Source organism: Bufo bufo, chromosome 4 (assembly GCF_905171765.1).
Source record: "Bufo bufo chromosome 4, aBufBuf1.1, whole genome shotgun sequence".
In the NCBI taxonomy this organism is placed as follows: domain Eukaryota; kingdom Metazoa; phylum Chordata; class Amphibia; order Anura; family Bufonidae; genus Bufo; species Bufo bufo.
Window position 1 is genome coordinate 604,597,517 of NC_053392.1, and position 16,499 is coordinate 604,614,015.

Below are 16,499 nucleotides of genomic sequence, written 5' to 3' on the forward strand. Positions count from 1 at the left end.
TCAGCAGGGGTGCAGGGTGTTAAACTCCCACCTATCTCATATTAATTGACTATCCTGAGGATAGGCCATCAGTATTAAAATCATGCACAACCCCTGGACAAGTTGCATTAAACAATTTGTTTGTTGCACTTTTCAGATACACACCCACAACAGCTTAGCTGAGGATAGGTCATCAATATTAAAATCCTGGAGAACCCCTTTAAAGGCTATGGACACCTTTTAGGCATTGTTTATGATAGCATTTTAATTATTTATGGCTAAGAATAATTTTTTCAATTGGTCTTTATTAAAAAATGTTTAGCCATTTTTGAGTACAGGGGTTACAAAATCTGTCTGTTTGCAGAGTATGACTTCTTAGTCCTGTCAGCTGAGGACTCATGTGTAGCTCTTATCTCTGATCTGCTGACCTCATAAACACTCATTATATCTAAACTAATCAAAACTCAAATCAAAGTATATAGCTTAAATGAGTGTTTAAGAGGTCAAGAAATCAGAGATAAGGCTTCACATGAGCCGTCAGCTAACGGGGCTGAAAAGTAATACTCTGCAAACAGACTGCTTTTTCACACCTATAGCTCAAAAACGGCTAGAAATTTCCAATAAATACCAATTCAAAAAATTATTTTTAGCCCAAAATGAGTAGAATGCAATCATCAAAAAAATTGCCCCGAAGGTGTCCATAGCCTTTAAGGCTGAAATCACATACACAGTTTTTGGTGCATTCTTTTGAGCCAAATCAGAAGTAGATCCAGCAGGAAGGAGAAGGAGAAGTCCTTCCTATTCCTTTGCAATACTCTTTTGGCTTTGGCATGTGTGATCCTAACAATAGCGCTGATGATTATAAAACCGTCCACCATATAACGTGCCGCTAATGATATTTCCCTCCAGCGCTCACTTATCACTCCATGCTCCGGTCCACTCCACCTCTCCCCAGGGATTTCGGATCCTGATGAGTTTTTCCTGGCTGCCTCTGCAGTTGACCTGATTGATTAAACATGGTCGAAAAAATTAGACATGCAGAATATGTTGTGAAATATTACTACGCAAAAAAAAGTCCACACCTCTTCTGCGGCGGTTACAGAGTAGGCATGGCCCTTCACCAGCTTCTGGAAGGTGATTGCTTCCGTCTCGGACGCACTTGTGATCTGAAAGATGCAAGAGTATCATGAAGGAAGGTGAACAGGTCACCAGGGTTTCATCTGTGGGAGTGCGGTGCCTGCCGATCAGCAGAAAGTTCTCGAAAATGTTGACCAATGGAAGGATGGGATGTGTTTGAGAGTTCTACCTCATTGGGACGTCTTCCATGTCTACTTCACAGATGACAGCATTAACTAAAGTCTCTGCTTTCAAAATCTGAATGAATACAGACCAAACACATGGTCACCATGAAGTGCCTGGAGAAGATTCATCGATAACCATATGCTGAACACGCTGAGACTGCTACAGTTCTCCAACTGACCAAAATGGTGGCTGGAAGATACTCCAGTGTGGGCTACACTCCCCCATGGGTCACTGATCTTATATCTACCATGCACTTCTTTGACTACTACTCCCATCCCAACCAGTAGTTCACAAAAAGAAGCTAACAGAGTTTAGGCTTCCTAAAAGACTTTTCAACTGCATCTTGGACTTCCCCATACAAAAGTAAGAAGGTCAGAATTGTTAAAGTTATGTCTTCTACCATATCACTCATCAGTGAAGTCCACCAGAAGGGTGCTGCCTTAGCCTGTACTATTGTGGGAGGGCTGACAACCAATCAGTCTCCTTCTCCCTCTGTCAGATGTAAATATAGTCTCCAGTAAGATTCCCAGTAAGCCTACTTCCCCTTCTGGCAGCTATAAATATTAAACTCAGTAAGATCCAATGCAGATAGATAATCATTGTACCAATGAACAGTGCTTGCCTGCTCACAAGACAATTCCCAGAAGCAGTCTTCTCAGCTGTATACTGCTCTGCTACTACGCAAGCTCTACTTTTTCCCTAACAAGCAGCACAGAAGCCATTTGTATGGGCCGCGCAGAGGAACTAATCCGGCAGTGGGAAGAGTGACTAGGCATGTGTGTCCACCAGCCCTTAGGTGGACGTGCACATTGCTATGCTGTACACTGCAAATGGCAAATATTTACTGTACCATAAACATAATACCTACTGGTGGACAAACCTTTTAACTACCACAGAGGCCACTTATCTGGTTCTGAGCACTTTATAACCAAGGAACTCAACATCTTTAGCAGCTTCCCAATCACAAGAAGGTATCTAACACCTTTATCTCCATGACCAAAGTGGAAGACTAGGATAAGACCGTGATATGACTATGATAAGACCAGGTTCACATGGACAGGGATAAGACCACACTCACATCTATGGAACAGCCCAGGAGAGACCCGGTCTTGAGCGCCTTCTGTATGATCTTGTATAGATCGTTTGGAGCCTTCTTCAGGTCATACCACTCTGCCAGGCCTCCAGTGAAGTCTTCAAAGCCCTCAGTGGTGGCACCACCAGATAAAGCTTCATAAGATCCATTCAGCCTGCATCGGACAACACACAAATACATTAGGGTATGTGGACATCAAAGAGGTAGGTTCCCCCTCTGGGTGTACTCCGTGTATCCCACGCCTAAAATTTAAATGGCGGCATGTAATTCTAGATTTCAATGCCATGTGCCTCTACTAGGGAAAAATATAGTCAGATGCAGTTTCCCCCATCTATAACCTATGGCCATTAGGGGTTAGAGAGATCGGCAACAGCTTTTATTCCAAAAAGGTGAGACAGCCCCTTTAAGTGTCTCCATGGTTACAGACTACAAGAAAACCCTGTGTGCAGTCTGATCCTGCAACCAACCATTGCTCCATCCCGTCCTCTTCTTGCTAACCTGGAGGAAGATGGAGGAATGTGACAACACACCAGGCTTCTATGTAACCACAGACATATTGCAGGTGTGTAGTTTGGATTCTACATACTTATACAATAAAAAATTGCCACCAACGTCCTCTGCAATGATCAAAGGTTTCCAAAAATTGCCCAGGTTCTTTAACCCTTTCCAGTCCCATGGTGCAATAATATATCACGGTAACCAGGTTGGTTCTCCAAACCGCCGTACTATTACGTCATGGTGTCACCATCACCAGAGGGTGCCGACTGATAACTCCGATCCTGGCCCTCAATGGCTAGGTTGACGGAATAATAAATACGTTATGGCTTTAAGGCCAAAATACTGTACCCGGCATTTACTCCTCCATCCTTTGATGCTAGTTTATTTTAGATTCCACTTAAAAGTTAGAAATGTCCCAGTAGATCGGCCATGTCCCCCCTGCTTCTTCTCACTGTTTAGTGTCTGGCTGTAAGAAAACTGGCTGCAGCAGGAGCCTCCCCCCTCCGCCCTGTCTGCAGACTGTTAGCCCCACCACCTCATCCATCCGCCAACCGAAGATGGAACAGATCAGCAGTATATATAGAAATTATAGGGTTTTTCCCACCATAGACATTTACAGCGGATCCACAGGATATGTCCTAAATGTCTGATAGGTGGGTTCTCGTCTTTGGACTAGGGTTGCCACGATACAAAAATTTTTATTCAGTTTCGATACCATAAAAAAGTATTGCGATACTCGATACCACGCAAAAAAAAAAATGCATTCCGCATTTCTGGCCCATAATAGAACAGTCCTATCCTATTTTTTGGGGGCACAAGGTGACCAAAAAATTGGGAATCACGCGTTTTTTATTACATTTTTTTCTGTTACGACGTTCACCGCATAGGAGATATTTTTGAATATTTTAATAGTTTTCTGACGTGGCGATATGTAATATGTTTATTTATCATTTATATATTTTATATGTAAAATTGGGAAAAGGGGTGATTTATACTTAATATTTTGGTATATGTGGTTTTTTTTACTTTTTTTTTTACTCTTTATTTACTATTTCCCCCCTTAGGGGCTAGAACCTGGGAGCTTTTAATCCCTCGTCCTATCACCCTGATATATCTCTATTAGGGTGAATAGGACTTCACACTCTCCCTGCTGCCCTGTGCATAGTACACATAGCAGCAGGGAGGTTACCATGGCAGCCAGGGCTTCAGTAGCGTCCTGGCTGCCATGGTAACCAATCAGAGCCCCGCAATTACGCTGCACCACCAATGAGGAGGAGGGGAGGGGACCCTGTGGCCACTGTCACCAATTAGTTTAAGGCCTCATGCACACGACCGTGACTTTTTTGCGGTCCGCAAACTGCGGATCTGCAAAACACGGAAGCTGCCCGTGTGCCTTCCGCAATTTGCGGAACGGAACGGGCAGCCCATTTTAGAAATGCCTATTCTTGTCCGCAAAACGGACAAGAATAGGACATGTTATATTTTTTTTGCGGGGCCACGAAATGAAGTGAAGTGAATGGGTCTGCATCCGAGCTGCAAAAACTGTGGCTCGGATGCGGACCAGAACTACGGTCGTGTGCATGAGGCCTAATACTGGGGTGGGGGGGGGCGCACTGCGCCACCAATGTTTTTAATACTGGGGTTGGGGGGATTAAGAGAGAGGGGGGGGGGGGCGCCCTGCGCCACCAATGAAGATAACTCACCCATTAATTCAAATGCAGGAGGCGGGTGCCAGCTGCAGAATCATATAGCCGGCACCCGACCTCTATGACAGGCACCTGAGGGGTGGATGCTCCCTCTCATAGAGGTCGGGTGTCGGCTATATGATTCTGCAGCTGGCACCCGCCTCCTGCATTTGAATTAATGGGTGAGTTCGCTTCATTGGTGGAGCAGTGGCCACAGCCCCTCCCCCGCCCCTCTCTCTTCTCATTGGTGGTAGCGGCACAGGGAGGAGGGAGAGACTGCTTCCTTCTCCCCAGTGCTGCTGAGAGAACATGACGCGCGCTGCTCTCAGCGCGCGCCATGTTCTCTGTTACTAGGCTCCGCAGTAGCGCAGCCTAGTATCGGTAAAAGGCAAATCCCGGTATCGAATCGATACCAGTACAATAGTATTGATTGGGTATCAATAATTCGATACCCGATGCGACCCTACTTTAGACCCCACCTATTTGGGACCCCTGCCATGCACGGTGACGTTGCTTTCGTCCAAGGTGACTGCAGCTTTCTATATTCACGTCTATTGGGACCACCTATTGGATTGACGGGCTTCTCTGGGGTGGACATTGCCATTAGTGTCTATGCTCTTACTTGGCATAGGCCTTCTCCAGCAGCGCGCTCCAAAATTCAGTCCCTTCGGCAGAATGAACGAAGACAAGTTCACCGTTTTTGGTCGGCAGCCGATCATCTACCACCACTTCCACCCATTCTCCAAACTGCCAGAACTAGAACACAAGGGGAACAATCAATTAAAATCATAAAAAATCATAAAAAATTACAAATTAAAAACTAAAATGTAATCAATTAAAGGGGCTGTGTCACTTCAGCAAATGGCATTTATCATGTAGAGAAAGTTAATACAAGGCACTTCCTAATGTATTGGGATTGCCCCCTTTGCTGGCTGGATTTCTTTTTCCATCACATTATACACTGCCCGTTTCCATGGTTACGACCACCCTGCAATCCAGCAGCAGTGGTCGTGCTTGCACAATATAGGAAAAAGCACCAGCCTATGTGCGCTCCCACAGTCCAGGCCACCAGAGAGGCCGAAGCTTTTTCCTATAGTGTGCAAGCACGACCACCACTAATGAACAGCAGGGTGGTCATCGCCATGGAAACAAGCAGTGTATAATGGGATGGAAAAGGGAATCCAGCCAGCAAAGAAAGCAATATGGAGAATCACAATACATTAGTAAGTGCCTCGTATTAACTTTCTCTACATGATAAATGCCACTTGCGGAAGTGAGACAACCCCTTTAGTAATTTGTTAAGATCTCTGCTTGTAGTCAGTGAACAGAAACATTCACTGAAAACCTGTCCACATCATGTGTAAATGAAACAGTCCTGATACACTTAGCAAGACACAATCCTCAACTGGTCAGCCTCTGGATGTAAACAGACATTGATTTCATTGGCTGACAGCAAGCAGAGATTTTGAACAGGTGTGGAGACTAAATACAATTCGGTTACTCAATGTAAAGACTTTGTTCCCTGGAAATGGAAAATTCCTTAAAATACCCGGAAACTGAAAATTCCTGCGTAGTTCTCCTTGAAGCTCTGGTCTGAAGGGACGACACGAGAGAGGACCTGCTCGTTGAGAGTGAGGGAAGCGATGGCGGCCAGCAGCCAGCAGTCACCTGGAGGAGAGGAGGAGGAGGGGGGGTTATTTCAGGCAGAAGGAACTGATATTACATTACAGATGCAATAAAGCCGTATCAGCACTAAGGTCACAGATTGTAGAAAAGCGGAGTTTGTCATTTGACACAACTCCATGTGAAATTAGAATGTATACTGCGACTACATGAAACTTTATAATATATCTTATTTAGCTCAATACATCTTCCTCACCCTACAGCACTTCTTTGCATGCCGGCAGGCTCTCTTTAAGGCCTCATGCACATGACTATGTCCTTAATGCGGTCCACAAACCACAGATCCGCAAAATACGTACACATTCCATGTGCTATTTTCTGACTCCCATCAGCAATACGGACATGAATAGGACTTGCTCTATAATTTGCGTAACGAACATACAGATTCGGACAACACACAGTTGACATCTGTGTGCTGTTGTGTTTTTTTTTTTTTTTTGGGGGGGGGGGGGGTTTGCACACCCATAGAAATGAATGGGTCATGTGCAATCTGCAAAAGAATGCGGATCAGACTCGGATGAAAAATACAGTTGAGTGCATGAGGCCTAAATGTCCACAATCTCCCTCAATCCATGAAGCATTCTATGTCGTACGAATCAATAAAACAGAAGACAGGGAGGAGGGGGATGCAGCTGCAGCTTTTCACTTAAGGCCTCTTTCACACGGGCATTGCGGGAAAAGGTGCGGGTGCGTTGCGGGAACACCCCCGATTTTTCCGCACGAGTGCAAAACATGCGTTTTGCACTCGCGTGAGAAAAATCGCGTGTGTTTGGTACCCAGACTCACAGAAGTTCGGGCTTGGGATCGGTGTTCTGTAGATTGTATTATTTTCCCTTATAACATGGTTATAAGGGAAAATAATAGCATTCTGAATACAGAATGCATAGTAAAACATCGCTGGAGGGGTTAAAAAAATAAAATAAAAATGTAACTCACCTTAATCCACTTGATCGAGCAGCCGGCATCTCTTCTGTCTTCTTTCTTTGCTCTGTGCAGCAACAGGACCTTTGGTGACGTCATTCCGGTCATCACATGATCCATCACCATGGTAAAAGATCATGTGATGATCGGAGTGACATCACCAAAGGTCCTTTACCTGTAAAATGCTCACCACAGGTCCTGTTCAGCAAAGGAGACAGAAGGAGATGCCGGGCTGCGATCAAGTGGACTAAGGTGAGTTAAATTTTATTTTATTTTTTTTAACCCTCCAGCGATGTTTTACTATGCATTCTGTATTCAGAATGCTATTATTTTCCCTTATAACCATGTTATAAGGGAAAATAATAATGATAGGGTCTCCATCCTGATCATCTCCTAGCAACCGTGCGTGAAAATCGCACCGCATCCGCACATGCTTGCGATTTTCACGCAACCCCATTCATTTCTATGGGGCCTGCGTTACGTGAAAAAACGCACAAAGAGGAGCATGCTGCAATTTTCACGCAACGCACAAGTGATGCGTGAAAATCACCGATCATGTGAACAGCCCCAAAGAAATGAATGGGTCGGTATTAAGTGCGGGTGCAATGCGTTCACCTCCCGCATCGCATCCGTGCGGAATACTCGCTCGTGTGAAAGGGGCCTTAGGGTTTCAGTGGCATCTGATTGGCTCAGAGAACAACATCAGGAAGACATGGATGCCAACTGTCCTGAATTTACCATGGCTGTACCCGATTTGCAAAGACAGTCCTGGCAAAAATTCGGGCTGTCCCAGACCTAAAATGGGTGAGGCGAATGAGAACCCCACCCAAGATCCCAATGGGTGGGGATTAGGAGCCCTGAATTTATCAACTTAAACACTGGTATGTATGGGAAGAGCCCGCCAATAACAGCACAAAGTTATAAGACAAATTCAGCTCTGCTACATCTATTATGTCAGTAAGTATGGTTATTTCCTTGTTATGTCACCACACTACAAGAGAAAGGGCCTAGTCTGGAGGCTAATGTGTAATGTGAGCAGACTGCTAGGGGAGGGGGTAGCTTCCTCTAGAGCAGGGGGCGGCAGCCTGACGATCAGGTCGATCGATGTCGCTTTCTGGCCAAGGTTCTCAGGAAGTGATTGTAATTGACCTGTAACATTTTCAGACTTGAAGCCTACAAGAGGGTACGTCCCCAGAAGTTACGAGCACAGCCTCCTCTAGGACTAATAGGTATTATGGGCAAAAAAGAATTAAAAAATTTAAAATATTCTACTAATTATAATAAGAGTTTCTACATCTTGGAATGTTTTATGCTAATTCCATATCCAGAAGGAGGAAGATTTTCATTTGGAACCCAGAATATAAAATTCTGTATCTGCAAGAAATTGTGTGACCGAAATACAGAATTTATCACCCGTTTCCTAAACCTTGTGATTCTGGACATAATGTGACCGATCTCATGAAAAGGAGGTTTGTGCTCTCGGCGGATCCTGAATCCCACAAGCGCATTCCAGACGAGATGGAAAAACTCCAGTAACGTTCAGCTGCAGCCCAGGAAGAAATGGCAAAGCAGGAAAGGTCCACGTAGGCGAGAGGTGGACAATCCCGGCACACAGCGACAGTGTCCGAGCCAGGGGCGGCCCGAAAGATCCGGGCCCCTTACCACCCTTTATAACTGGGATACACTTGATAAGGAGGATATAATTTTTATTTTTATTTTTTTATCAGCAAAACTGGTCTTGGGCAAAAATCTGCAACTTTTTGGCTTCATTTTTTTGCACACAGGACTTGATAAATTCCCTCTTTGATCCCAAGCAGTGCTGTAACTAAGGGTCCGCAGGGTCCCTCTCTGGCTGCCATGGGCCCACAGGTGCGGACCTATTGCCCCAATGCTCCACTCCTGCCTCTTAGAACATGGACATCACTATATTTGTTTTCCCGCATTTTTTGCGGATTGAATACAGACCTATTCATTTCAATAAGGCCTCCTGCACACGACCGTATGGTTTTGCGGTCCGTTTAAATGGATCTTTTTTCTGTTTCAGTAGTGTTTCCGTTTCTATTCCGTTTTGCCGTTCCGTTTGGTTTCCGTTTGTGATACATTTTTTGCGGATAGCAAATGGAAACGGAAGCATACAATAATGTTTAAACAGTAGTACATGAAAAAAATTGGGCTGGGCATAACATTTTCAATAGATGGTTCCGCAAAAAAGGAACGGATACGGAAGACATACGGATGCATTCTGTATGCATTCTGTTTTTTTTGCGGAACCATTGACTTGAATGGAGCCACGGGGCGTGATTTGCAGGCAATAATAGGACATGTTCTATCTTTGAATGGAACGGAAATACGGAAGGCATACGGAGTACCTTCCGTTTTTTTGGCGGATCAATTGAAATGAATGGTTCCGTATACGGAACGCAAAAAATGGAACGTAAAAGGAGGCAAGAGGCCTTTAAGGCTATATTCACACGAACGTATTTTGTTTCCGTGTCCGTTCCGGGTTTTTTTTTGCGGATAGAATGCGGACCCATTCATTTCAATGGGTCCACAAAAAATGCTGACAGCACACCGTGTACTATCAGCATCCGTATGTCCGTTCTGTAGCCCCGCAAAAAAAATAGAGCGTGTCCTATTCTTGTTCGTTTTGCGGACAAGGATAGGCATTATTACAACGCATCAGCAAAAAAAATAGATGCCATACGGACATCATCGTTTGTTTTTTTTGCGGATGTCAATCAGTGGCAGAGGGTGCGCCAGTTGCAGAAAGAGCAGAGCCTCTAGGTGTAACGGTAACGCCCCCATTGCTCCTAGAGGCTCATTTGCATATATTAAAACGTCATTTTTCTCAGCAATTCGGGCACATAGGAACATGGGGCCAACACCGATGTCTTCAGCTGCCAAGCGCACATGGAACAGGTCAGCCAGTGTCATAGGAACAAAACTGCTGACAGATGCCCTTTAAATCTTTAACATTCTGCCGCCAGTGCAGGGGGCGTTCACACCCACCAGATAATAATTACACTTAATGAAAAACACGAGGGTGACGCATTCCTCCCTCATCCGGCTGGAATCGCTCACTGGTGACTCACACACTGAATCATAGTGAAAAAAACGGAAAAAGGAAACCTCACTGTAACTCTTTGTTATGACAACCTGCTAGAATATCCTCTGACAACCCGTGGAAACCTACTGAGATACACTGCAGCTTGTCGACTGTTTGCAGAATGTTATTTCTTTTTTAAGAACTCTGCTTGTTATCTTTATGTCAAAATTAGCAGTTTGTAATGTCTAATCTATATCAATGACCTGGTATCTGATTGGTGGGGGTCTGACTCCCGGCACCCCGCCAATCAGCTGTACGAGGAGGCCATGACGCTCCTGTGTGCGCTGCTGCCTCTTCCTAGTCACGTGGCCTATGTGCAACTCAGTCCCATTCAAGTGCATGAGGCCTGGGCTGCAATGCCAATCGCAGCCACTATATGAAGGATGGCGCTGTGCTTGGTATGCTGCGAGGAGGCTGGCGAGCCAACTGGCGGGGTTGCTGGAAGTTGGACCCAAACCAATCAGATATTGATGACCTATCCTGAGGATTGGTGATCAATATAGAAAACCTGGGACGCCCCGAGGGCGTGCCCAAGTCACTCTGTGCACCCTTGCTCCCTCTGCCAGCATCTCCCTATCCTTGCATAGTCATCTTGCATGGAGAGAGAGAGGAGGAGAGGCAAGGGTGCACAGAGTGGTTTAGACCCGCCCTCGGTGCACTTAACTGCTCATAGAAAATACAAGTGCTTTTTCTCCAGAATCAAGCAGCAGATCTAATAAGTGAAATACATCATTATATTCAGCTGAACTAGACTTAAGGCCCCGTGCCTGGTTTATCGGTGAATTTCCTGCTGACACGCTCCCCGCTGGGCTGGTTACACAGCTGCAGAGCTTGTTGCAATGTATCACAGCTGTATTTGAGCACTTGGGTCGGCAGCCCAAAACCAGGACGAGTTTAAAACCTTTGAATGTAAGCAATAAAGGCTCCCATTCACTGACAGCAAGCAGAGATCTTTAGCGTGGTGAGTAATTAACATAAAATGTAGATTATAAAGTTGCAACCTGAAGAAGGAAGTGAATGGGTCCGCATCCGTGCGCATGAGGCCTAACATTTCCTGAGAAGCCCCGGCTCCAGAAGTCCACTGTGTAGTGGATGGAGCTGGTTATCATTCACTTCAACGGGAGCAGCGCTGCAGTAACCCCGTCCATCCACTACACAAGGAACAGCTGATTGTGGGGGTGCAGGGTGCCAGCCCCCCATCGGTCAGATACTGATGCTCCATCCTGATTATAGGCCATCAGTAGTAAAATCCTGGAATACCCCGGTATAGCAGAGCCGGACTCGTCCTGTCTCAGGGTACCGTGATGTCTGCACCACCACAGCTATGAGGCCGATGTTTTCAGCCGCTGAGTCATGTTGGGTGTGTATGGACTTGTCCTGCCCGCACAATAATGAACAGGTTACACAGATTTCTCAACGTGAAGGACAAATTAAGGGAAAATGAACTGAGAAAGACAAACTCTAGTCAGAAACCACAAATGAGCTTCCCACAACTCCACGGGGAGAAGCAGGGCAACTACAGCACGTAAACAGCCAAGACATCCAGTATGCACTGCCGGGACAAGATATACACCAGTATGCACTGCCGGGACAAGATATACACCAGTATGCACTGCCGGGACAAGATATACACCAGTATGCACTGCCGGGACAAGATATACACCAGTATGCACTGCCGGGACAAGATATACACCAGTATGCACTGCCGGGACAAGATATACACCAGTATGCACTGCCGGGACAAGATATACACCAGTATGCACTGCCGGGACAAGATATACACCAGTATGCACTGCCGGGACAAGATATACACCAGTATGCACTGCCGGGACAAGATATACACCAGTATGCACTGCCGGGACAAGATATACACCAGTATGCACTGCCGGGACAAGATATACACCAGTATGCACTGCCGGGACAAGATATACACCAGTATGCACTGCCGGGACAAGATATACACCAGTATGCACTGCCGGGACAAGATATACACCAGTATGCACTGCCGGGACAAGATATACACCAGTATGCACTGCCGGGACAAGATATACACCAGTATGCACTGCCGGGACAAGATATACACCAGTATGCACTGCCGGGACAAGATATACACCAGTATGCACTGCCGGGACAAGATATACACCAGTATGCACTGCCGGGACAAGATATACACCAGTATGCACTGCCGGGACAAGATATACACCAGTATGCACTGCCGGGACAAGATATACACCAGTATGCACTGCCGGGACAAGATATACACCAGTATGCACTGCCGGGACAAGATATACACCAGTATGCACTGCCGGGACAAGATATACACCAGTATGCACTGCCGGGACAAGATATACACCAGTATGCACTGGCGGGACAAGATATACACCAGTATGCACTGGCGGGACAAGATATACACCAGTATACACTGCCGGGACAAGATATACACCAGTATACACTGGCGGGACAAGATATACACCAGTATACACTGGCGGGACAAGATATACACCAGTATAGACTGGCGGGACAAGATATACACCAGTATAGACTGGCGGGACAAGATATACACCAGTATAGACTGGCGGGACAAGATATACACCAGTATACACTGGCGGGACAAGATATACACCAGTATACACTGGCGGGACAAGATATACACCAGTATACACTGGCGGGACAAGATATACACCAGTATACACTGGCGGACAAGATATACACCAGTATACACTGCCGGGACAAGATATACACCAGTATACACTGCCGGGACAAGATATACACCAGTATACAAAGCCGGGACAAGATATACACCAGTATGCACTGCCGGGACAAGATATACACCAGTATACACTGCCGGGACGAGATATACATTATATAAAAGGTTTACAATTATAAGATATGTAGATACTTACACTGAATTTATTGCCGGTCTGTGTTGGGTCAGTCATACAGTAACAGGTTGTTACCGCAGAGCAGTATTTTTTGTGCAAACGTACATTTTTTTTGGGGGGGGATGCATAAAAATGGGGAGTTTAGAACATAAAATTGCTACGGTCACGACTGTATGTGAGCAACAAGAGCATACACAGTGAATTAGCTACTGACTGGACCCAAACTAGGGAGGATAAAGGGTGACCCCTGCCAGACCCTAAAAGCTCTCCCTATGCTGCTAAGCACATGTCCAGATCAAGATGGTGGATCGAGACATGCCCGCGTACCTAAGGCTGATGACCACTGTAACCCCTACAATAGTGGAAGGGGCACGGCCACCGGTGCCCTGCTCAGTATATGGACGGAACCGGGGTCGCCTCGGATCCAGTCAGCAAACAAACAGAAACACACAATGTCTGCACACTTAACTGAAGGAGCTGCAGCAGTAGTGAAAACAGATCCAAAGTCAGCAGACAATATCCGAAGTACTTGCTTCAGCAGAACACAGGTCCAGGGAAAAGATATCACACAAGTGAAGATACTCAAGTGAGAGATACAGCTCAAATGAAAAGTATAATCCGCACCCTACAAAGGAGGAGGGGTGATTTAAAGGCAGAGAAATCAAACACAGGAGGGACAGCTGGGAGGAAGGAAACAGAAAGTAAAGACCTCATCACAGGGGCGGAGAAACAGAGCAGAGAGAACTCCTCCAAGCTCTAGTAGTGACATCATCACAGGGGTGGAGAAACAGAGCTGTGAGAACGTCTCAAAGCTCTGGTAGTGACAGCTACTTTATTTTGGATGCAAAATCAGCAAAGAATGGGAAAAAAACCTAAAAATACAGAAGACTTCTATGAAAAATGTTTCTGTGCTGTATGTATTTTGTGCCTACAGTGATGATGCAGACCAATGTGTTTCCATGGTTACATACTACAACCAAACCCTGTGTAGTCTGGTCCTACAGTCGTGAGTTTCTTCACCCAACATCTGCCCCTTCTTCCTGATAAAAATATGGACAGTAGAAGAAGTGGAAGGATCCTAGGACACTTTCTGATGATGGCGATAAGCTTGATGCTCACCTATTACACTGCCCGATTCTCAGGCCGATTATTAGAAAATGTGCTCATGTATGGTGGTCCGTCACCATGTGGATCACCGCTATTTGCTTGGCAAAACCCTGTACGTGGGGTATCAGATACACTGCACTGGGGCAGGCCTGCAAGTACAGTACTGAATACAACCTGTGGACAGGAGGGGGCGCTGTTTTGGGATGAAATCGGCCATGCTGACCTGAGAAATCTCTTCTTAAGTCTGAATATAAGTAATGGAATATTCTGTATCTTACCCAGCGCTCCTTGGCAAATATCAGTTCTTGTGGCCCCTCCGGTGATGAATTGTGGGTCTGAACACAGTTCCTGAAAGAAAGATTAAAAAAACAAAGCACGTGAGTATTCCATCCAGTCCCTCCATCTATCCCTTCATGTCCCTCCATCTGCCCATCCACATCCCTCCATCAGTTCCTTCATGTCCCTCCATCGGTCCCTCCATCAGTCTCTCCATGAGTCCCTTACTCTTCCGATCCACATCTATCCATCAGTTCCTTCATGTCCCTTCATCAGTCTCTCCATCAGACCCTTCATCTGCCCATCCACATCCCTCCATCAGTTCCTTCATGTCCCTTCATTAGTCCCTCCAACAGTCTCTCCATCGGTCCCTCCATCAGTCCATTCATGTCCCTTCATCAGTCCCTCCATCAGTCCATACATCAGTCCCTTCATGTCCCTCCATCAGTCTCACCATCATCAGTCCATTCTTGTCCCTCCATCAGTCCCTTCATCTGTCTCTCCATCTATCCCTTTATGTCCCCCCATCTGCCCATCCACATCCCTCCATCAGTTCCTTCATTAGTCTCTCCAACAGTCTCTCCATCGGTCCCTCCATCAGTCCATTCATGTCCCTTCATCAGTCCCTCCATCGGTCCCTTCATGTCCATCTATCAGTCTCACCATCATCAGTCCATTCTTGTCCCTCCATCAGTCCCTTCATCTGTCTCTCCATCTATCCCTTTATGTCCCCCCATCTGCCCATCCACATCCCTCCATCAGTTCCTTCATTAGTCTCTCCAACAGTCTCTCCATCGGTCCCTCCATCAGTCCATTCATGTCCCTTCATCAGTCCCTCCATCAGTCCCTTCATGTCCATCTATCAGTCTCACCATCATCAGTCCATTCTTGTCCCTCCATCAGTCCCTTCATCTGTCTCTCCATCTATCCCTTTATGTCCCCCCATCTGCCCATCCACATCCCTCCATCAGTTCCTTCATTAGTCTCTCCAACAGTCTCTCCATCGGTCCCTCCATCAGTCCATTCATGTCCCTTCATTAGTCCCTCCATCAGTCCCTTCATGTCCCTCCATCAGTCTCACCATCATCAGTCCATTCTTGTCCCTCCATCAGTCCCTTCATCTGTCTCTCCATTTATCCCTTTATGTCCCCCCATCTGCCCATCCACATCCCTCCATCAGTCTCTCCATGAGTCTCTCCATCAGTCCATTCATCAGTCCCTACATCAGTCCCTCCATCAGTCCCTTCATGTCCCTCCATCAATCTGATCACAATGACTAGGTCAATGTATAGTAGAGAAAGTGTGAAATTCCCCTAAGGCCAGCCATACACATTAGACATAACATTTGTACTGCCGAGGACTACAGTGTCTCTCCTGACTCTTCCCTGTACATGCACACTTGGCTCAGCCAAGCATGCATGTGCCCTGAACTAGGACCGCAAGTTTCATTTACCTTACCATGTATCGGGTATACTCACATAACGTAAAGGGATCTGAGCGGGCACAACCCTACAGTGCGGCTGTCTACATGCAGCCAAGCCACGCACATCTATGGCAAATAATGGCCACAAAATTTCGCTGTAAAATTGTGCTGCCATTGGTGGGTGCAGCTCGCTCATGTGCCACAAGCCGCACCATGGAGTTGTGTCATAATTCCCCCCCCGGTGACTTTCTAACCAATGGATAATCAGAGAAAAGATGCTGACGAAGCGTTGTGTACGCTCTCCCTTCCCGGTCATCCCCAAACCCAACAAGAATTTTTTTATCCCCTTCCAACTGTAGGCCAATTTCACCTCTTAATCTGAATGGAAAACATTCCACTTCCATCTCGGTCTGTAGACTTAATGGCTTCCGTCCTGAGATTCTGATCTTTATAATTAAGATCTAATGGGTTCTACACTCAATAGAGAAGCCCCTGATAACGTTCGTAAGATCCTCAGTATAAGGCCTCCTACACACGACCGTTT

At 46.1% G+C, this 16,499-nt stretch overlaps 1 protein-coding gene across 1 annotated transcript in view; it reads right to left on the reverse strand.

Annotated features, from left to right (window-relative positions):
- The window catches only part of CAPN2 (calpain 2), a 78,445-nt gene that overhangs the window by 37,944 nt on the left and 24,002 nt on the right, over positions 1-16,499 (reverse strand). Inside the window, exons 2-7 of the mRNA XM_040430576.1 lie at positions 14,535-14,604; positions 6,107-6,225; positions 5,180-5,313; positions 2,360-2,528; positions 1,062-1,145; positions 896-981 (exon numbers count right to left, since the gene is read on the reverse strand). Coding sequence (XP_040286510.1) covers positions 896-981; positions 1,062-1,145; positions 2,360-2,528; positions 5,180-5,313; positions 6,107-6,225; positions 14,535-14,604 — 662 coding nt within the window. The remainder of the gene's footprint in view (positions 1-895; positions 982-1,061; positions 1,146-2,359; positions 2,529-5,179; positions 5,314-6,106; positions 6,226-14,534; positions 14,605-16,499) is intronic.